The following is a 14,897-nucleotide window of genomic DNA, read 5'->3' as shown; positions in this document are numbered from 1 at the left end:
ACCTTTTATCTGCATCATTATTTTACTTTTTACCATATACGCAATATGATACAAGTTTTTGCTTCTGTAAACCTTGATCCACTTCTCGTACGCGTGTCAGCTATAAAACTGTTATGACTCATCTCTGTGATGATGTAAATCGTATAGAGATTCAAATTCACATAGTACATATGTCTGTATATAGGATGAATTTGTCATCTGGGGAGACGTATATATGAGAGAGAGAGAGAGAGAGAGAGAGAGAGAGAGAGAGAGAGAGAGAGAGAGAGAGAGAGAGAGAGACGGACACCTAGTGGGAAAGTTAACAGAACAGGGGCCTAGGGCGCGAGGAGCCACAACGCTACCCTAACGCCTAGAAATGCATTGCGGCGCAGAACGAACCGAAAGATGCTTGCCATCACTTTAGGAATGTTCGAAATAGGCGGGTGTCTCCACCGCGTTGAAAGGAAAGGGAAATGACAACTGATGATAAACATACGTTTGGACAACCAAGTCACAAGTACAGAAGACGTAACTGTTCTCCCCAATGAAGCCACCATTCATGCTGCTTTCTGATGTAATCGCACTGCAGTGACCTTCTGTAAATGCCGAATAAACAATTTATGATAATGGTGATACGAGATTCTGAGACCACGCCATACAACATGTGTTTGGGTGAAGTGCACGAACCTGACAGTGTAGATCTGGGATGTAACTGAAATATGTATGCTGCTGATTCCATGTTTCTTGTAAGACGTCTTGTATCGTAGCCTAGCTTAATGCTGTAAAGCAATCTGTATACTAAGATAACCTACTGCAGTAGGCGATGCTGATTCTCATCATTTCCATACCGAAGTAAAGGTATCAGCATCGCATCAGTAATATAGATTAGGAGGTGATTGAAGGAATGGGTGAGTTTAAAGTTGATGTTGGAGGGAAGCCTGACGTGATGCTGGTGTTGGTGACTTTGACACGCCCAAGGAACACATTCTGCACAGCGAATCGGTCGCTGCTCATAGCATCAGCCACCGGGTTGTCTCGATTATTTACAGGCCGTGGTGATAAAGCCGGAATATTGCTGAGTAAGGCGTTAAACATCGTTTACTCGCTCAGTCACTCTTAAATATAAAGGACCCGTGAAGATTCCGGGGTAGAATAGGTCTTCAGCAACCCATACATGCCGTAAAAGGCGACTATGCTTGTCGTAAAAGGCGACTAACGGGATCGGGTGGTCAGGCTCGCTGACTTGGTTGATGCATGTCATCGATCCCAATTGCGTGGATCGCTGCTCATGATATCAATCACTGGATTGTCTGGTCCAGTCTCGATATTTACAGACCGCCGTCATATAGCTGGAATATTGCTGAGTGCGGCGTTAAACAACAAACCAACCAACCAACCAACCAACCAACCAACTTAAATATAAAGCCATTAAAACATTTCATAAGATATATCATAGAGGTCAGTGTATCTTCACCCATCCGTGGCACCTGTCACAAACACATGCAAAGGCAGATCAAGTGTTCACCTGAGTAAACACGGGAACATATGGTTCAAGTCAAAATAGGAAATTCACTTCTATTCAGTTTATTTCATGTAGGCCATCGGCCCATGGTTTCATTTGTATTACTATTGGCGTGATGTACACCGATCTTACTGTTCTGATAATAATGCACTACGAAATCACATTGCTTGATCGATATAGATAGCTAGACGTTTAATTAATTTACAATCAGTTGTAGACATGTTGATATTAAATTTTGTTTGGTCTAATATTTCCTTGGTAAGTAATCCACCCGTACCTTGTTATAACCGGGGCAGACTAACAGAAAGTGACGCTCGTCCTCCACATGCGCCATATACAAACACAATATAATCTTCTGTTACGTGAGATATTAGTGTATCTCCCAGTTTCAACACATAGCTTAAGCGAAAAACATCTAACCCAAGTAAGTGCCACTAAATTTATTGACTGTCACACAGCTGAGAAACCACTCTGTACCAAACGATACCTTGAATAGGGAATGGATAAAGATTTACTACGCTTTTTCAAAAGACTGTGCCAATCCTGTTCATAACTAAATTTCAGACGCGACATAAATTCTGACAAATACGATTGAAGATGACTTATGCACTGCTATTCCCAAACAGAGCTAAACCCCAAGCTGAACAATAAAGATTTACATTTTGAGACCAAATTAATTTTACCATAACTTTCTGCCTGAAGAACATTTCTTTGGACGAATAACCTATAACTCTGTTGTAGGCAAAAAGATATGAACGATAACGTCCACATTCACCTCCAACCATGTTGGCTGTTTACGATTACACACCGAGAAAGCGCTTTTATGCCATTGTATGTTTGGTTTCTATTTTATCATCCTGGTATTGACCCCAGACTTCGGAACGATAGAGCAAAATTGGAACTATTTCCAAATAAATATTTTAAAATATAAGTCATGTTGAAGAGGATGTAATTTTATCAATGACTTTAAAATTCTAAACATTGCCTTTTACTCTTGTAAACCAGCAATACAGAAATGACTAGACCAGAGCACACTTCTCGTAAAAGTAACGCCCAAAATCGTATAGGAAGATACATACAGCAACTTGGACCTTTAAAGCCAAATTTCTCTTCTTTAGAGCACTCCACCTTTCTTAAACACAACCACCTTAATTTTATGCAAATTGATGTCTTAATCAAAATCATTACAATACTTCTCTAGAACATCAATTCGCTTCTGAAGTCAATCTATGGTATCTGAGATCAGAATAATATCGTCTGCATAAAAAAACAGAGATATCTCTGTAATGTCGCTGTATTCCTAATCCTGAATTGTGTTCTCCAACTTCAGCAGCTTGTCCGTTAATGAAGATCGAAAATAGAAGTGGTTTTAACACACAACCCTGACATACTCCTCCTGGACAATTAATATTTCAGAAAATGAATGTACCTATAATTGGATGGGGAATGGATGTCTCCTCGCTTATGTATCGGAACAATAACGCCCAAAGACCAAGATTCAGGAAAATGGGCAACAAACAACATATTAAATAACACTGTAAGATACGGGACACAAATATCACTAGCATATTTTTAAAATTCTGAAATAAGGTGGTCATTTACTGCGGATTTACCAATTTGCAAAGAGATAAAGCATTTAGCAACTCCTCTTGCGAAATGGGGAAGTCCAGCATATCAAAAGACATGTCATCATGAATATCAGTAGCAGCCGTATCGGTGATAAGCGTATCCTTATCTGTTGGGTTGTCAAACACATCTTTAAAATGATCAACCCATTGTTCTAGTGATATTTTAGTATTTTATATTCTAGAGATAATCTTCGTATGATGGACCAAACACATTAAAAAAAATACTATTTGGAAGACTAGATAAAACCTTATCACACATATATTCTTTGTAGTATCTTGTATAAGTATTTCTCGATTATAAATAAGTAATAAGATGATATCATTCTTAAAATGTCTATCTATTTTGAGACACCGCTCTCTCTCTCTCCCATCTGTAGTACAGACACTTAGTGTCAAACCAGGGTTGTGAGTAACTGTCGCGAGACTTACAAGTCCCTTTAATGCATTGAGCAGCTGTACACATTGCGTCTGTGAATGAGTGACAAGTATCATCTATATCATCTGGTAGTAACAGAGTACATTGTTCAAAACAATCAACCACATGTGGCAATACTAGATCTTCTCGAAATCGTTTAGTGCCGCCATGTCCCACGCAAAGAGGTCGTTTTCACGAGGCGCGCGTGCGGTCCTTGCTGATTCAACGGGAGTCTCCTGATCAGGTGCTTGGTATGAACAAGGTAGTGGTAAGTGAGGATTTTGCCCTCAACACAATATCATTTGTTACAGTGGAAGAATAGACTGTCAGATACATTAATGTAGTCAGTTGCACTGGAGCCTGAGTGACCAATGTAAGTATAATCACCCATTCCTAAATCAGTACCACAGCAACCAGTTAGAATAGACATGTCGAGAGCGGAACACCTGTTTACGAAATATTTTCCGGCTTTGTTTCCAATGTTATCACCTGACACTATATCAGTTTTGATACTATCGGACAGAGTTGAGATATTTTTGTCACCCAAAACCTCGGCGATATATCATCATCAATATGATCAAACAGTGTCCCTGTCTTGGCGTTGAAATCCCCACCTATGAAGATATGTATGTCTCTGCTTAATCACCCAATAACTTCTGTAAGTGAGTTGAAAAATAAAAGTCAAACTAGGGAGTTTCATTTTTGACACTGATAAGCCAAATATGGAATTGTCCTCCACGTGTCTGACATGAAACGTTTTGAGGCCTTTAGTGAATATTGTAACTTGATCAAACAACTTTTGAGAAAGAGTCGTATGACTGTCGTTGATATCTTCGTAGAAAGAGCATGCTCGATCATACCTCAAAAGTTGTGAAATGTAAACATCAGAAGGCTGGAGCTGCTCGAATTTGTTCGATATAAGAGAGAGAAGACTATCTGAAAGTTGAAGTCATCCCTCTTGTCATACAGTCTTGTGGATAGTTTTGTGTCACACTGAATCTTTATGCATGGATCTTGATATGAAATAGATGAGGCGATTTCACTGGTCTCTTTTATTTCCTGTTCAAGTTGGTAAATCTGTGAAAGGAAATTGGCTTCAGGACCGTTATTTGACGATATAAGATCATCGATATACCTGAAGCTTAAAGTAAACTTCTGGGCTGAATTCGGAGCAGCGGTTCCGTTAATATCCAGAAACAAACAGTTCAGCAAGAAGGGGACCATAATTGGTGGCCATCGGGATGCCTTCCTCTTGCCTAAATGTCACATCCTAAAAGTCCACCTAGATGAGCATATCCAGCATTTCGTGTAGTGTTTTCTTGGTAAACTTCAGATGCCGTTTTCTTTCAGGTTTGACAAAATTGTCTTGAAACTCTGAAGATTGAAGTGTAAAATGGGTCTCTCTCAGTCAAATCAGACGCGTGGGCTAGTTTTGAGTGACATGAAACACTTATTTCCATGAATGAATACTTGAGACATGTTTGGCATTAGATTGGAGAAATATGAAATGGAAATGAATTGTTGCGTTAAGAAAACGATCAATGTGCAGTAAGAATCCTCCTGTAAAACTGGGGATGTAATTAATCATAAAACATATGTGACGATGAGCTGAACTGAAAGCAATTTGAAGTCAGCGGCTTCAAAAGCTGTGGAACTTACTTTGATGTAAATTAAACTCAGCATTAATGTTGTTTTCAACCAGTTGTACGCCGCTTGTCATTCAAGCTAAGTTAAAACAATTAGTTCTTCTTTTTACTAAAAGATCCATCAAATAGGAATAATTATGCGGTACGCTAAAACAGTCATGTGTTTACCGAGTAACTAACTTTACTGGATTAAAAGATATTATAAACTACCACAAATTGTTCATTTTCGTGTACTACATACATTTCGTGTATTATAATTTGTACATACAAAAATACATCCACTGATATTCTATCTCATTAAAATCTAATAGATTTACTAAAATCCATAAATCAAACTTATAAAACAAATCCATAAATCAATTTTGAGCGTCATGTCTTCTCAGTTGAATCATGATAATAGCCACCGATGTATAAGAGTCTTACAGTTGCAGTGGCCATGTTGCAGTTTTCATATGGATTCCAAATGATTTATTCACCTGACAACTGTATAACGTTTCTATCCGCAAAACTGGTTACGATCGAAACATTCAACTCTTTGATCTATTCAAACAACGTCAGGAATATATGAATATTACTATTACGAGATTCAGGATAATTCGAACATTTACACGTTGGATATGTTTGTTCTTGGTTTTGGTTTTTTAATTTAATTATATTGCTTGCAATATAATTTGAGACGACGTTTTGTTACATGTATTAAATTGTTCAAGATATAAATAACTATACTTACGTTGAGTTTCCTTTCTTGTCAACGCTTTAAATCTTAATATAAGACATTTCGTCAGGCAAACTTGCTAAATGTGATGGTACTGATGGCATCAAATGAGGGCTTCTCGACTACTAATGAAACACTGATGAGAGCTTTCAGTAACCATGTAACCCAAACTATTCTGAGCAGCAATATGTTGACAGAAGAAATCCAAAATTTGTTTCTTGTTCAATTAATGTCATTACTAAAGTGCATTTTCATTTCGTCCTTTCAATTGAATTATGATATTAATATCCCGAAACTATTATTCTTCTAAAATATCATGGATTTCAAACGACGTAGTTAATGGGTAGGCGAGGAAACTACATCGCGCTTTCTGTCCTTGGTCATTTATTCAAACACAAGCACCACAAGAATAACGAATGTGTTAAAGTGCAGATTGGCTGTTGCAAAGTGTCCACCTTCGAAGGTGGTCCTCCTTATCGTTAACGTTCTTGTAGCTATCAGCAAAATCATTTCCATAATTAGTTTCCACTTGTTTTTATGGTAGTACTTTTGCAAATATACACTAGAGTAGAAAGTCTGGAAGTGCAGTGTAAGGCGTCGTCCTGCTCAGTCCCTTGATGTGTTGCCATTCGCCTGCTTTTTGTTTGTTTGTTTGTTTGTTATTGTTTGTTTGCTGTTTCACGCTGCACTTTGCAATATTCCAACTACATGTATATGATGGTGGTCTGTAAATAATCTAGTCTGGACAAGACAACCCAGTTATATCAATAATGGGCGATCTACGTAAGTCAGCGAGCCTGACCACCCGATCCCGATCGCCGTCATTACATTGCAAGCATTGGTTGTTAAGACCACATTTTCACGGGGGCGTGTGTTGTTAGAATGACAGAAGCAACAAATAACAAACAGTGTCAAATGTGCTCTCACTGATTTGATTTAAACATATTTTATTGCGGAGGTTGATTTCAAGTTAAGTGCACATGAACTGTTTAACAAGGTGGATCCATAAGATGCCAATGGGCTTCGGGCCACCTTTTGTACATTGACAATTTCACATACTGTATTGATGCTTATTGAACGTTTCAAAAAACAACATTGTTCCAACGCGTGTCTGTGCTAACTAAATGACTCTGTGGAAGATCATGGACATGTGTCCAAGGGTTGAATAAAATCCAGAAAAATAGTCTACTGTCTACTTAATTGGCGTCGTGAAACTACAGTAACATTCAAGCGTCTTATCTTCCTTTTGTGTATCCCCTATACAAGGATATATAATGATAATAAACCAGATGATTTGAAACCAAATGTACCTGAATGCATTATTTGTACTTATGCTTTTCCGCGCAAATCTGCGTAAAAAAATGTAATTCGATCTTTATCTGTAAAGTTTTGTTTCAAGTGTTTCGAGTATGTTTACTTCCCTGTACAAACCGTTGGAAAAGCTTATTCTCTGAGTCTTAACAATGTTTACTGCAATGTTTACGTTCACGTAAGTATTATTGTATATATCTTAAACGCAGATACAGCATACTTTTAAAAGAAATGGTGGATATATTGTGAACACAAAAATCTATATTCCAAATGTGTTATGTTCAGCATGTAACTATACCACGACTAACACAGGATTGTAGTTCTCGTGATCCTTCGACATTATTTTGGAGCAAATAAAGTAACACATCCTGAATATGTCATTTTCCTTTAAGGTGTCCAGCGGAGCGACTGTTGCTGTTAACTAGGGAGAGTGAGTGAGTTGGCACGTCTTCCTAGAGCGGTGCATTACACAATGAGAGCGAGTTTGGTTTAACGCCGCCTTGAACAGTATTTCTGTGTGATGAGAGAGTAAAGCCCGCAGTGATGCAGGTCTTAGACGTTTACGACTTCAATGAAACCAATGAGAACGGGTATATTGCAAACCTAGAAACTTTGGGCGAACCGGAGTCGAAACCACCATCATAGGGACATAGGTTTCTGGCTGGCTTGGCTAGGGGACACAACTATGCACAGCGAATTACAGCTCCATAGACTGTGTCCCCGAAAACAGGAGGAACGGGAGGACCTGAAGAGTTTTATTTTACTGCATCAACCTAAAACACAAGCCTTTATATATTCCAAGATGTTTTACGCACCGCAGCAGTTTACAATGAACGAGTTGGATTGCAACGATAAATGTGTTCTACCGCGGTAGGTCAGGTTATGTTAAAAGCTAAAAGTAACGCATGCCTACCCTTTTCTCGAACACCTGGTGTTATCAATGATCTATTCATACAAATTTCACAACTACTTTGCCTTTTTACGCCCAGTGGAAGCTGTTTCGGCAGATAATCGAGACTGGTTGTTCTCTGACGTTTCGAATTGTTAAGGTTTGATCACGGGTATTGTCCTGGCAGACCAACGATCACAGGCAGGTGGAAGTGGTCAAATTAGTTATGTCTTGAATTTAATCAGATGCATTAATGTTACTGTGTAAAATATTTGAATGCAGATGTACATTCACATTAAAAATTAATCATCGTTTGAAAAAACAACTCACACTTGAAGACCTGATTGTAACATATTAGAGATAACACACGTCTCCAGATACCCACACCTAGATCATAATGTACCCTGACAGCTCAGTATTATCTAAAAGCCAGGGCTTTGTTTTGACTCAGCTTCAGTGAGCCTCAAGATGTGAAAGTCTCCTTAATCCCAAACACGTGAGCTGTAGTGTGCCTTTAACACATGTCTGATCCAGCTTAGTCTATGCAGCTTACGGCTAAGCTTGGTGTAAATAGGATCTGACATTCCACATACTTTAAATTACATTTGACTCCTAATGGTAGATGCGTTTAATACCATTTTATCTATTGTTTGTGCAGTGCCACTACGTGTTTTTGACGCTTGGTAAATGTACGATGTAAACATGGATTTCCGAAGACATGCCCAATGGCTGCATCGTGTTTATAACGGCTACGTACAGTGGCCATATAGTGGATGGTCAGTGGTCACTTGGCCCTGGTATCCTGAAATTGTTTGGACCGAAAGAAAACCTAATGGCACTTAATCAAATAAGGAGCTTTACACGTCTTTGTTGGTGAGACTAGGATAAGATGCCTTTGGGCACGACCAACTTGAAAGTCTGACGTTTCCGTCAACATACAAAGTATCTGACTGGCATTTAGAAGTTGGTAGAACCAAACGACGTGACACACTTTTTATGGCCATCATCTTACCTGAAGAAGGGTATGAAGTAGCTCTGAAACGTTGTTAGAAATGATGAAGACAATTGTCCCATTCAAACCCATACATCTTCATCTTCATATATACTTGTATAGTAGGACCTTGACAATACGGACCCTGTTATTTGGAACAGTTAGGTTAGTTCTCCTAATTCACGGGCAGTTAATCGATTGTATAAGATACCAAGCCTCTCTGGTGAAATACGTTCCTCTCTATTTTGTTTATTTATCCTATAATTATAAACAGGTCAATTATATATTTAACTCTCATTTAATTCTATTCATTAATATTTTCTATGGTTTATTCCTGTTTAGTCGTTGTTATAAGTATATATAAAATTATACATACAATTAAGAGATATACATAATAATAATATTAATCTCCTGATAAAGAACCACAGGCTCTACCATTAAATTTGAAACTACAAACATATACTGAATGCACCCTCCCATTTAAGTTGTCTACACCCATTGTTTAGCTTTCTATTCAAAGTTTACATTCTGACATCCTGTGAAATGAAAATTAGATTGGATAATGTCTTCAAAATTACATAAGGTAATTATCTACGTTTCAGTGTTGAATCGGCAGCTTCGTCTCTCATTGGCATGCCAGGGTTTGTGTAAAATGTCCAAATGGGGAGCTGTAAATCGTGATCTAATCGCAACAGACTGTCTGATGATCGAGACGTAAATCTACAATGTCAAATTGCCAATTGCACGTTCCGAACGTATCTCTCCTAGTCTCCAACTGAGTCAGTTTGATCTCTCAAGTTTATTGCATTCCACCTATTCTATTGTAAATTTCAGTTAAGATTCTCGATCAGTGCTCCCTGCAAAACTCCCATCATGCCGCACCTGATAACCGGAAGTGATTGAGCGGGCCACTTGATATAAAGCGTAAAGCAATCAGTCTCAAGTAGAGCTATAGAGACGACACCAAGTCTCATCTTCAACTTCAAGGACTTGCCTAACTGGTTCCGTGTTTCAATTACGCTTTTGGTTGACTAATATTCCTCCTTCCATGTACATGTATGGTCTCTGAGAAGATGTATTTGTACAAGATCTACTGCCCAATCACAAGTACTCTACCATCCAATCATAATTCGGATATCAGTTTGTCATGGGATGTTTTAAGTCTGTGTTAAATAATTATATGGTACACTTACCAGCGCATCAAAACATAAATCAAGTATTCATAGAATTATGCATTATGTAAGACACTCAAGTTAATATAATATCCTTGTCTAAATGAGCGTATTCAATAAAAGCCATATTACAAAATACATAATTAACGATAGAGACAAGTATTGTCGGTGTCTTCATTTCGAAACATCAAGTAGACATGTTACTTAATGGGCGAGTCGTCAATGGCCAAGGAGGAGCACTCAGAAACTAATCTAGCCTGCATGTGTGCACACGCAATATAGACAGAAAGAAAATAATGGGCAGCAGATGATAAGTTAACAGAGAAAAATATAAGTTGTTATTATGACAAATTGCCAAATGACATTGAGGTAATCTTTAAATTTCGGATGACAAACACGATTCCGGTCTATTTTTCTGACGAGTTAAATCTTTTTTATGACATGTGTCTCGAATAAAGATCTAAAAAGGTGCCTTTTTAACATATCCAAGCGTCAAGGGTATAAATGATAAGGGATTTGGGCAGATTTTAGCAATATTCCAGCTATATCACGTCCTCACAAATTACAAGTAATTTCTTCATATCCATCTGGGAATCAAACCTGAAACTTCAGCGTGATGAACCAACACCGTAACAACGAGGCTACCCAACGCCCCCACACAGCCTAGATGTGTTTTTATAAGCCTGACACGTCTCAAGAAGAACACCGAAAAAGGAACCTTTGTGTGACATCTATGTGAGACAAATATCGACTACAACAGACACTGAATAAATACATGACACTGACAACAGAAGCAAGACTTACAATAAACCTAGATTTATGCGATTAAACCCCTAACATTATACAACAGTTTAACCACCGATCAGACTGGCAACTACGTATGACTTAATTGCTTTCTTCACCCGTTCAGCTAACATTACTGCCAATGTCGGCAAACATTCTGGATGATCATTAGGTCAATAAACTCGCTGATCAGCTCGCGTGGTTGTTCGCACTATCTCGTTATCTGGTGTCGTGCACGTGGTTGTCCCGGTAGAAACGTTGACATCGACGGACATAATTATCATCAATTGATTATTTATGTGTCCTATTTTCAGAAACGGTTTGAAAAGAATTGTTCTCTGGTTTTCTTTGGTCAAATTTGAATCTCGATGTGAAAATAAAATAAAAGTGACAAAACCCTTTCTATGCATTCGAAATCTCTTCTAAAAGCAGAGTCCACTGCACAATACCGACTATTTGAAGAGCATGTGCAATTGAATCATCTTCACCTGGTGGAAATTGGTATTACTGGATGCCATGAGGGAATCCCGTTTATGGCGTCCCAGTCGTGATACAGCTGACATATTGCAAAAGTCGGGTTAAAAGCCTTCTCACTCACTCACTTACGACAGTAAGCACCAGTTACTCTCCAAGGTTGAACGTCATATACCAGCTTTATTGGCTGGTTTGTGTTTTGTGGGAGTCTTTAAATATTAAACCTATTACTTGAATGGAAGCAGGGGTGCAAACTTGTGTGGAACTGAACCGGCTTTTCTGCAGAATGAACACACAGTCTACTAGGCTATCACACTAGCTGATACTAAAACCTACTTATCGTACCATGACATGGGTTAGGAAAATATACCGTAAGTGTAAATTTCAAATATTGTATTAACTTCATGTTATAGAATTTAATATATTGTGATTTTTAAAGTGTCTTTCTTTTGAATAAGATATGTTTTATAAAAATGGAAAGGATTTTGTCGCTTTTATTTCTTCTGAATAATAAAAAACAGTTTCCGTATTGTGAGCACATTTACTCGGACACCACAGCAAGTTCTTAAGAAAGGGACAGAACACAGTCAAGCACCTCTCAACCACACTCTTTGTAACAATACCCTAATTAAAGGTACATTAACTGGATGAAAACACAGCATTAATTTGCATTCAACACCAGCTCACATGTAACGCTCAGGTGGAAATCTATCATAAGTGCTTGTACTTCTAGCACCTGTAATTCTTGTTGTAAAAAATGTAAATACTCACTTAAGAAATATGGTAACTCCAAGCGTGGGTAAGTCATCTTTGATTTCATCCCAGGAATCTTGAACCAGTTTGATTTGTTTGGGAGTCAGGTAGGTGCTGAGCTGAGCTTGAGGTCGGTCCACCAGGCAGGAGATGGACTGATTATTTCCCATGTCTGTAGTAGCCCAGCGAGGGCCAGCCAGCTCTCACAAGAGGGCTCTATCACTGAAGCCGCGTTAGAGATTCCATTTACCACCAAGCCGTAACAGCTGATCAGCGAGAGAGCTGCGCGCCGGTTATCAATATGCAAAGAACGTGACGCCCTTATTAAAACTACTGTCAGTACTTGCGGCTGACGGTGACCTGGTCACGTGACTAGGGAACAGTGCGGGGAAACCCATGTGAACGAGTCGACGACCAATCAAAGATGGTCCCGCGATTTCACCTGAAGGATGAGGACACCCTTTAAGGAATAAAGTTCAGAAGGAGGGCAACTGTCAGTGGAATGACTTCCTGACGCTCATGTCAACTTCAGTGACTGATGTTCACGAAGGGCTCGATATCTGTTTGTTACCTGTGTTCAGGTTTGTAGATCATTCCACACACATTAGGCTCTGTTAATAAAAGCATTGTTTCGCTATGTCTTGGATCAATATACCAGTCAGTACACACGGGGCATGAGAGGAGGAGTATTGGGGAGATAGGCTCGAGGCTGGTCTGATTTTTACTGGCGAAATCAAGGCGTATTGAAAAAGGATAAGCGAATCAAGGTGGGTAAGGTGAAACGGGGCTTAACGCCGCGTTCAAGATCAGTGTGTGTGTGTGTGTGTGTGTGTGTGTGTGTGTGTGTGTGTGTGTGTGTGTGTGTGTGTGTGTGTGTGTGTGTGTGTGTGTGTGTGTGTTGGCGTTTGTGTTGGCGTTTGTGTGGATGTGGGGGAGGGGGCTCTGAGATACCATTCCGCAGCTTCAACACTGAGACCTCACTCACACATTGTATACTGACTCCGAGCCGACCAGTCCACGTTTTATCCCCTTGACGTACTTTTAATTAAAAGCGACCAATCCTTTTCCATATTTATGAGAAATGTCAGAATCGAATGTACGATTCATACTATATCATGAGCGTGTGTTGAAGAATCACTATCAAACAGTGATGCTAACGGGTGTCCGCGAAAAGATGAGCTCAAAAGTTGTTAAATGTAGGCACCAAGCCCAGGCTGCTGGAATATTACTCCACATAAAGGCAATGTTGATGATTGGAAAGTTGAAATCTTCCCTATACTCATACAATTTTGTAGAGAATTTTTTGTCACACTGACTCTCTATGCATAGGCCTATTTATGAAAAAGAACAGGCGGCCTTACTTGTCTCTTATATTTCTAGTTCAGATTGATAATTCAGTGGACGGGTAGCTATTTGATGGTTATTGAACGATATCAGATCAGGGATATACCTGAAGCTTCAATTAAACTTTTTGTCCAAATTCCCTTTGTTTTTGACTGCGCTAATCCGAGCAGCAATTGCGGTTCATGCACTAAGAAACAGATCATCAAGAAGCTTTTTAAGAGGAGATCAATTGGTACCCATGCGGATGCCTACTTCTTGCTTATATATCTTACCCCAATATTTTATTTTGATGTTATCGATAAGGAAGTCGAACATGTCACATGTTTTCTCAGACCTCACCAACGTGTTGTCTTAGGTCTTGCAGTCTTTGGGTATGAATCGATGACTATCTTTAACATTGTAGATATCGTGGATTGTTTATTCTTAGTATATCCATTTCAGCTTCTCGTATACATGAAAGTTTGTCATATGGTATTAATCTTGTATGTTTGCTATCAGTACTCTGATGTTTTGATTTGACTACACTGGATATGCGTTGGCATTCATGTTGTTTTCTTAATGTTGAGAACAGATCTTGGAGATGAACTTGACTGAAGGTATTTTTAAATATCATTTAAAGGGTAATAACGCAAATCAATATACTTCATTTTGTGACATTTATTCTAAATATGACACGCGATATGGATAAAAATGTCGAATACTCAATAACAGCCTCAAATGTGAAGATGCAGATGAAGGTACTTGTCTGTAGTATTCTACAAACAGCTGGAAATAACAACATTTCCATACTCGTAGGAAATCGCTACTAAGGGATATTCTGGGGGGGGAGATCTAGAGGTGCGGGGCGCATAGGATTTGTTCCTGAAAATTCGTGAAAACAAATTATTCTTCAGGCATTTCAAAAACAGAAACTGCCTGTCACAATAATTACATTGTTGCATGGTTTTAATCTTTACAAATCAGGCTAATTTAATCTCGATACAAGACAACCCCCCACCACCACCCCCGAATATCACATGGTCGGTCCCTTTCAGCAGAAGAAATAAAGCAATAAGTACGAATCCGACTATATCACATAGAGCCTATGATGATATGTATAATGATGATGCATGCTGGTGGCGTATAATAACGCCCCACATGTAGCATCCGTCACACACACATGCAAATGCAAGTCAATTGTTCACTTGAAAAACTACGGAAACATGATATCCATGAAGTCTTTCTGATATGATATGACGTTATTGTGTTAACGCCCCGACATATTAATTACAG

General features: G+C 38.8%; 1 protein-coding gene across 2 annotated transcripts in view; it reads right to left on the bottom strand.

Annotated features, from left to right (window-relative positions):
* Positions 1 to 12,599, bottom strand: part of LOC124145223 (cytoglobin-2-like) — an 80,803-nt gene extending 68,204 nt beyond the window's left edge. The window contains exon 1 of one of the 2 annotated variants that reach the window (XM_046514941.2): positions 12,300 to 12,599. In XM_046514941.2, the coding sequence (XP_046370897.1) occupies positions 12,300 to 12,451 (152 nt within the window). In that variant the 5' untranslated portion in view covers positions 12,452 to 12,599. The remainder of the gene's footprint in view (positions 1 to 12,299) is intronic. The other variant, XM_046514951.2, reaches the window with a different exon arrangement.
* Positions 12,600 to 14,897: the final 2,298 nt, after the last annotated feature.

Source organism: Haliotis rufescens, unplaced genomic scaffold (assembly GCF_023055435.1).
Source record: "Haliotis rufescens isolate VD_foot unplaced genomic scaffold, xgHalRufe1.0.p SCAF_3, whole genome shotgun sequence".
Lineage (NCBI taxonomy): Eukaryota > Metazoa > Mollusca > Gastropoda > Lepetellida > Haliotidae > Haliotis > Haliotis rufescens.
Note: the sequence above shows the minus strand (reverse complement) of the source record. Positions and strands in the feature narration are given on the sequence as shown.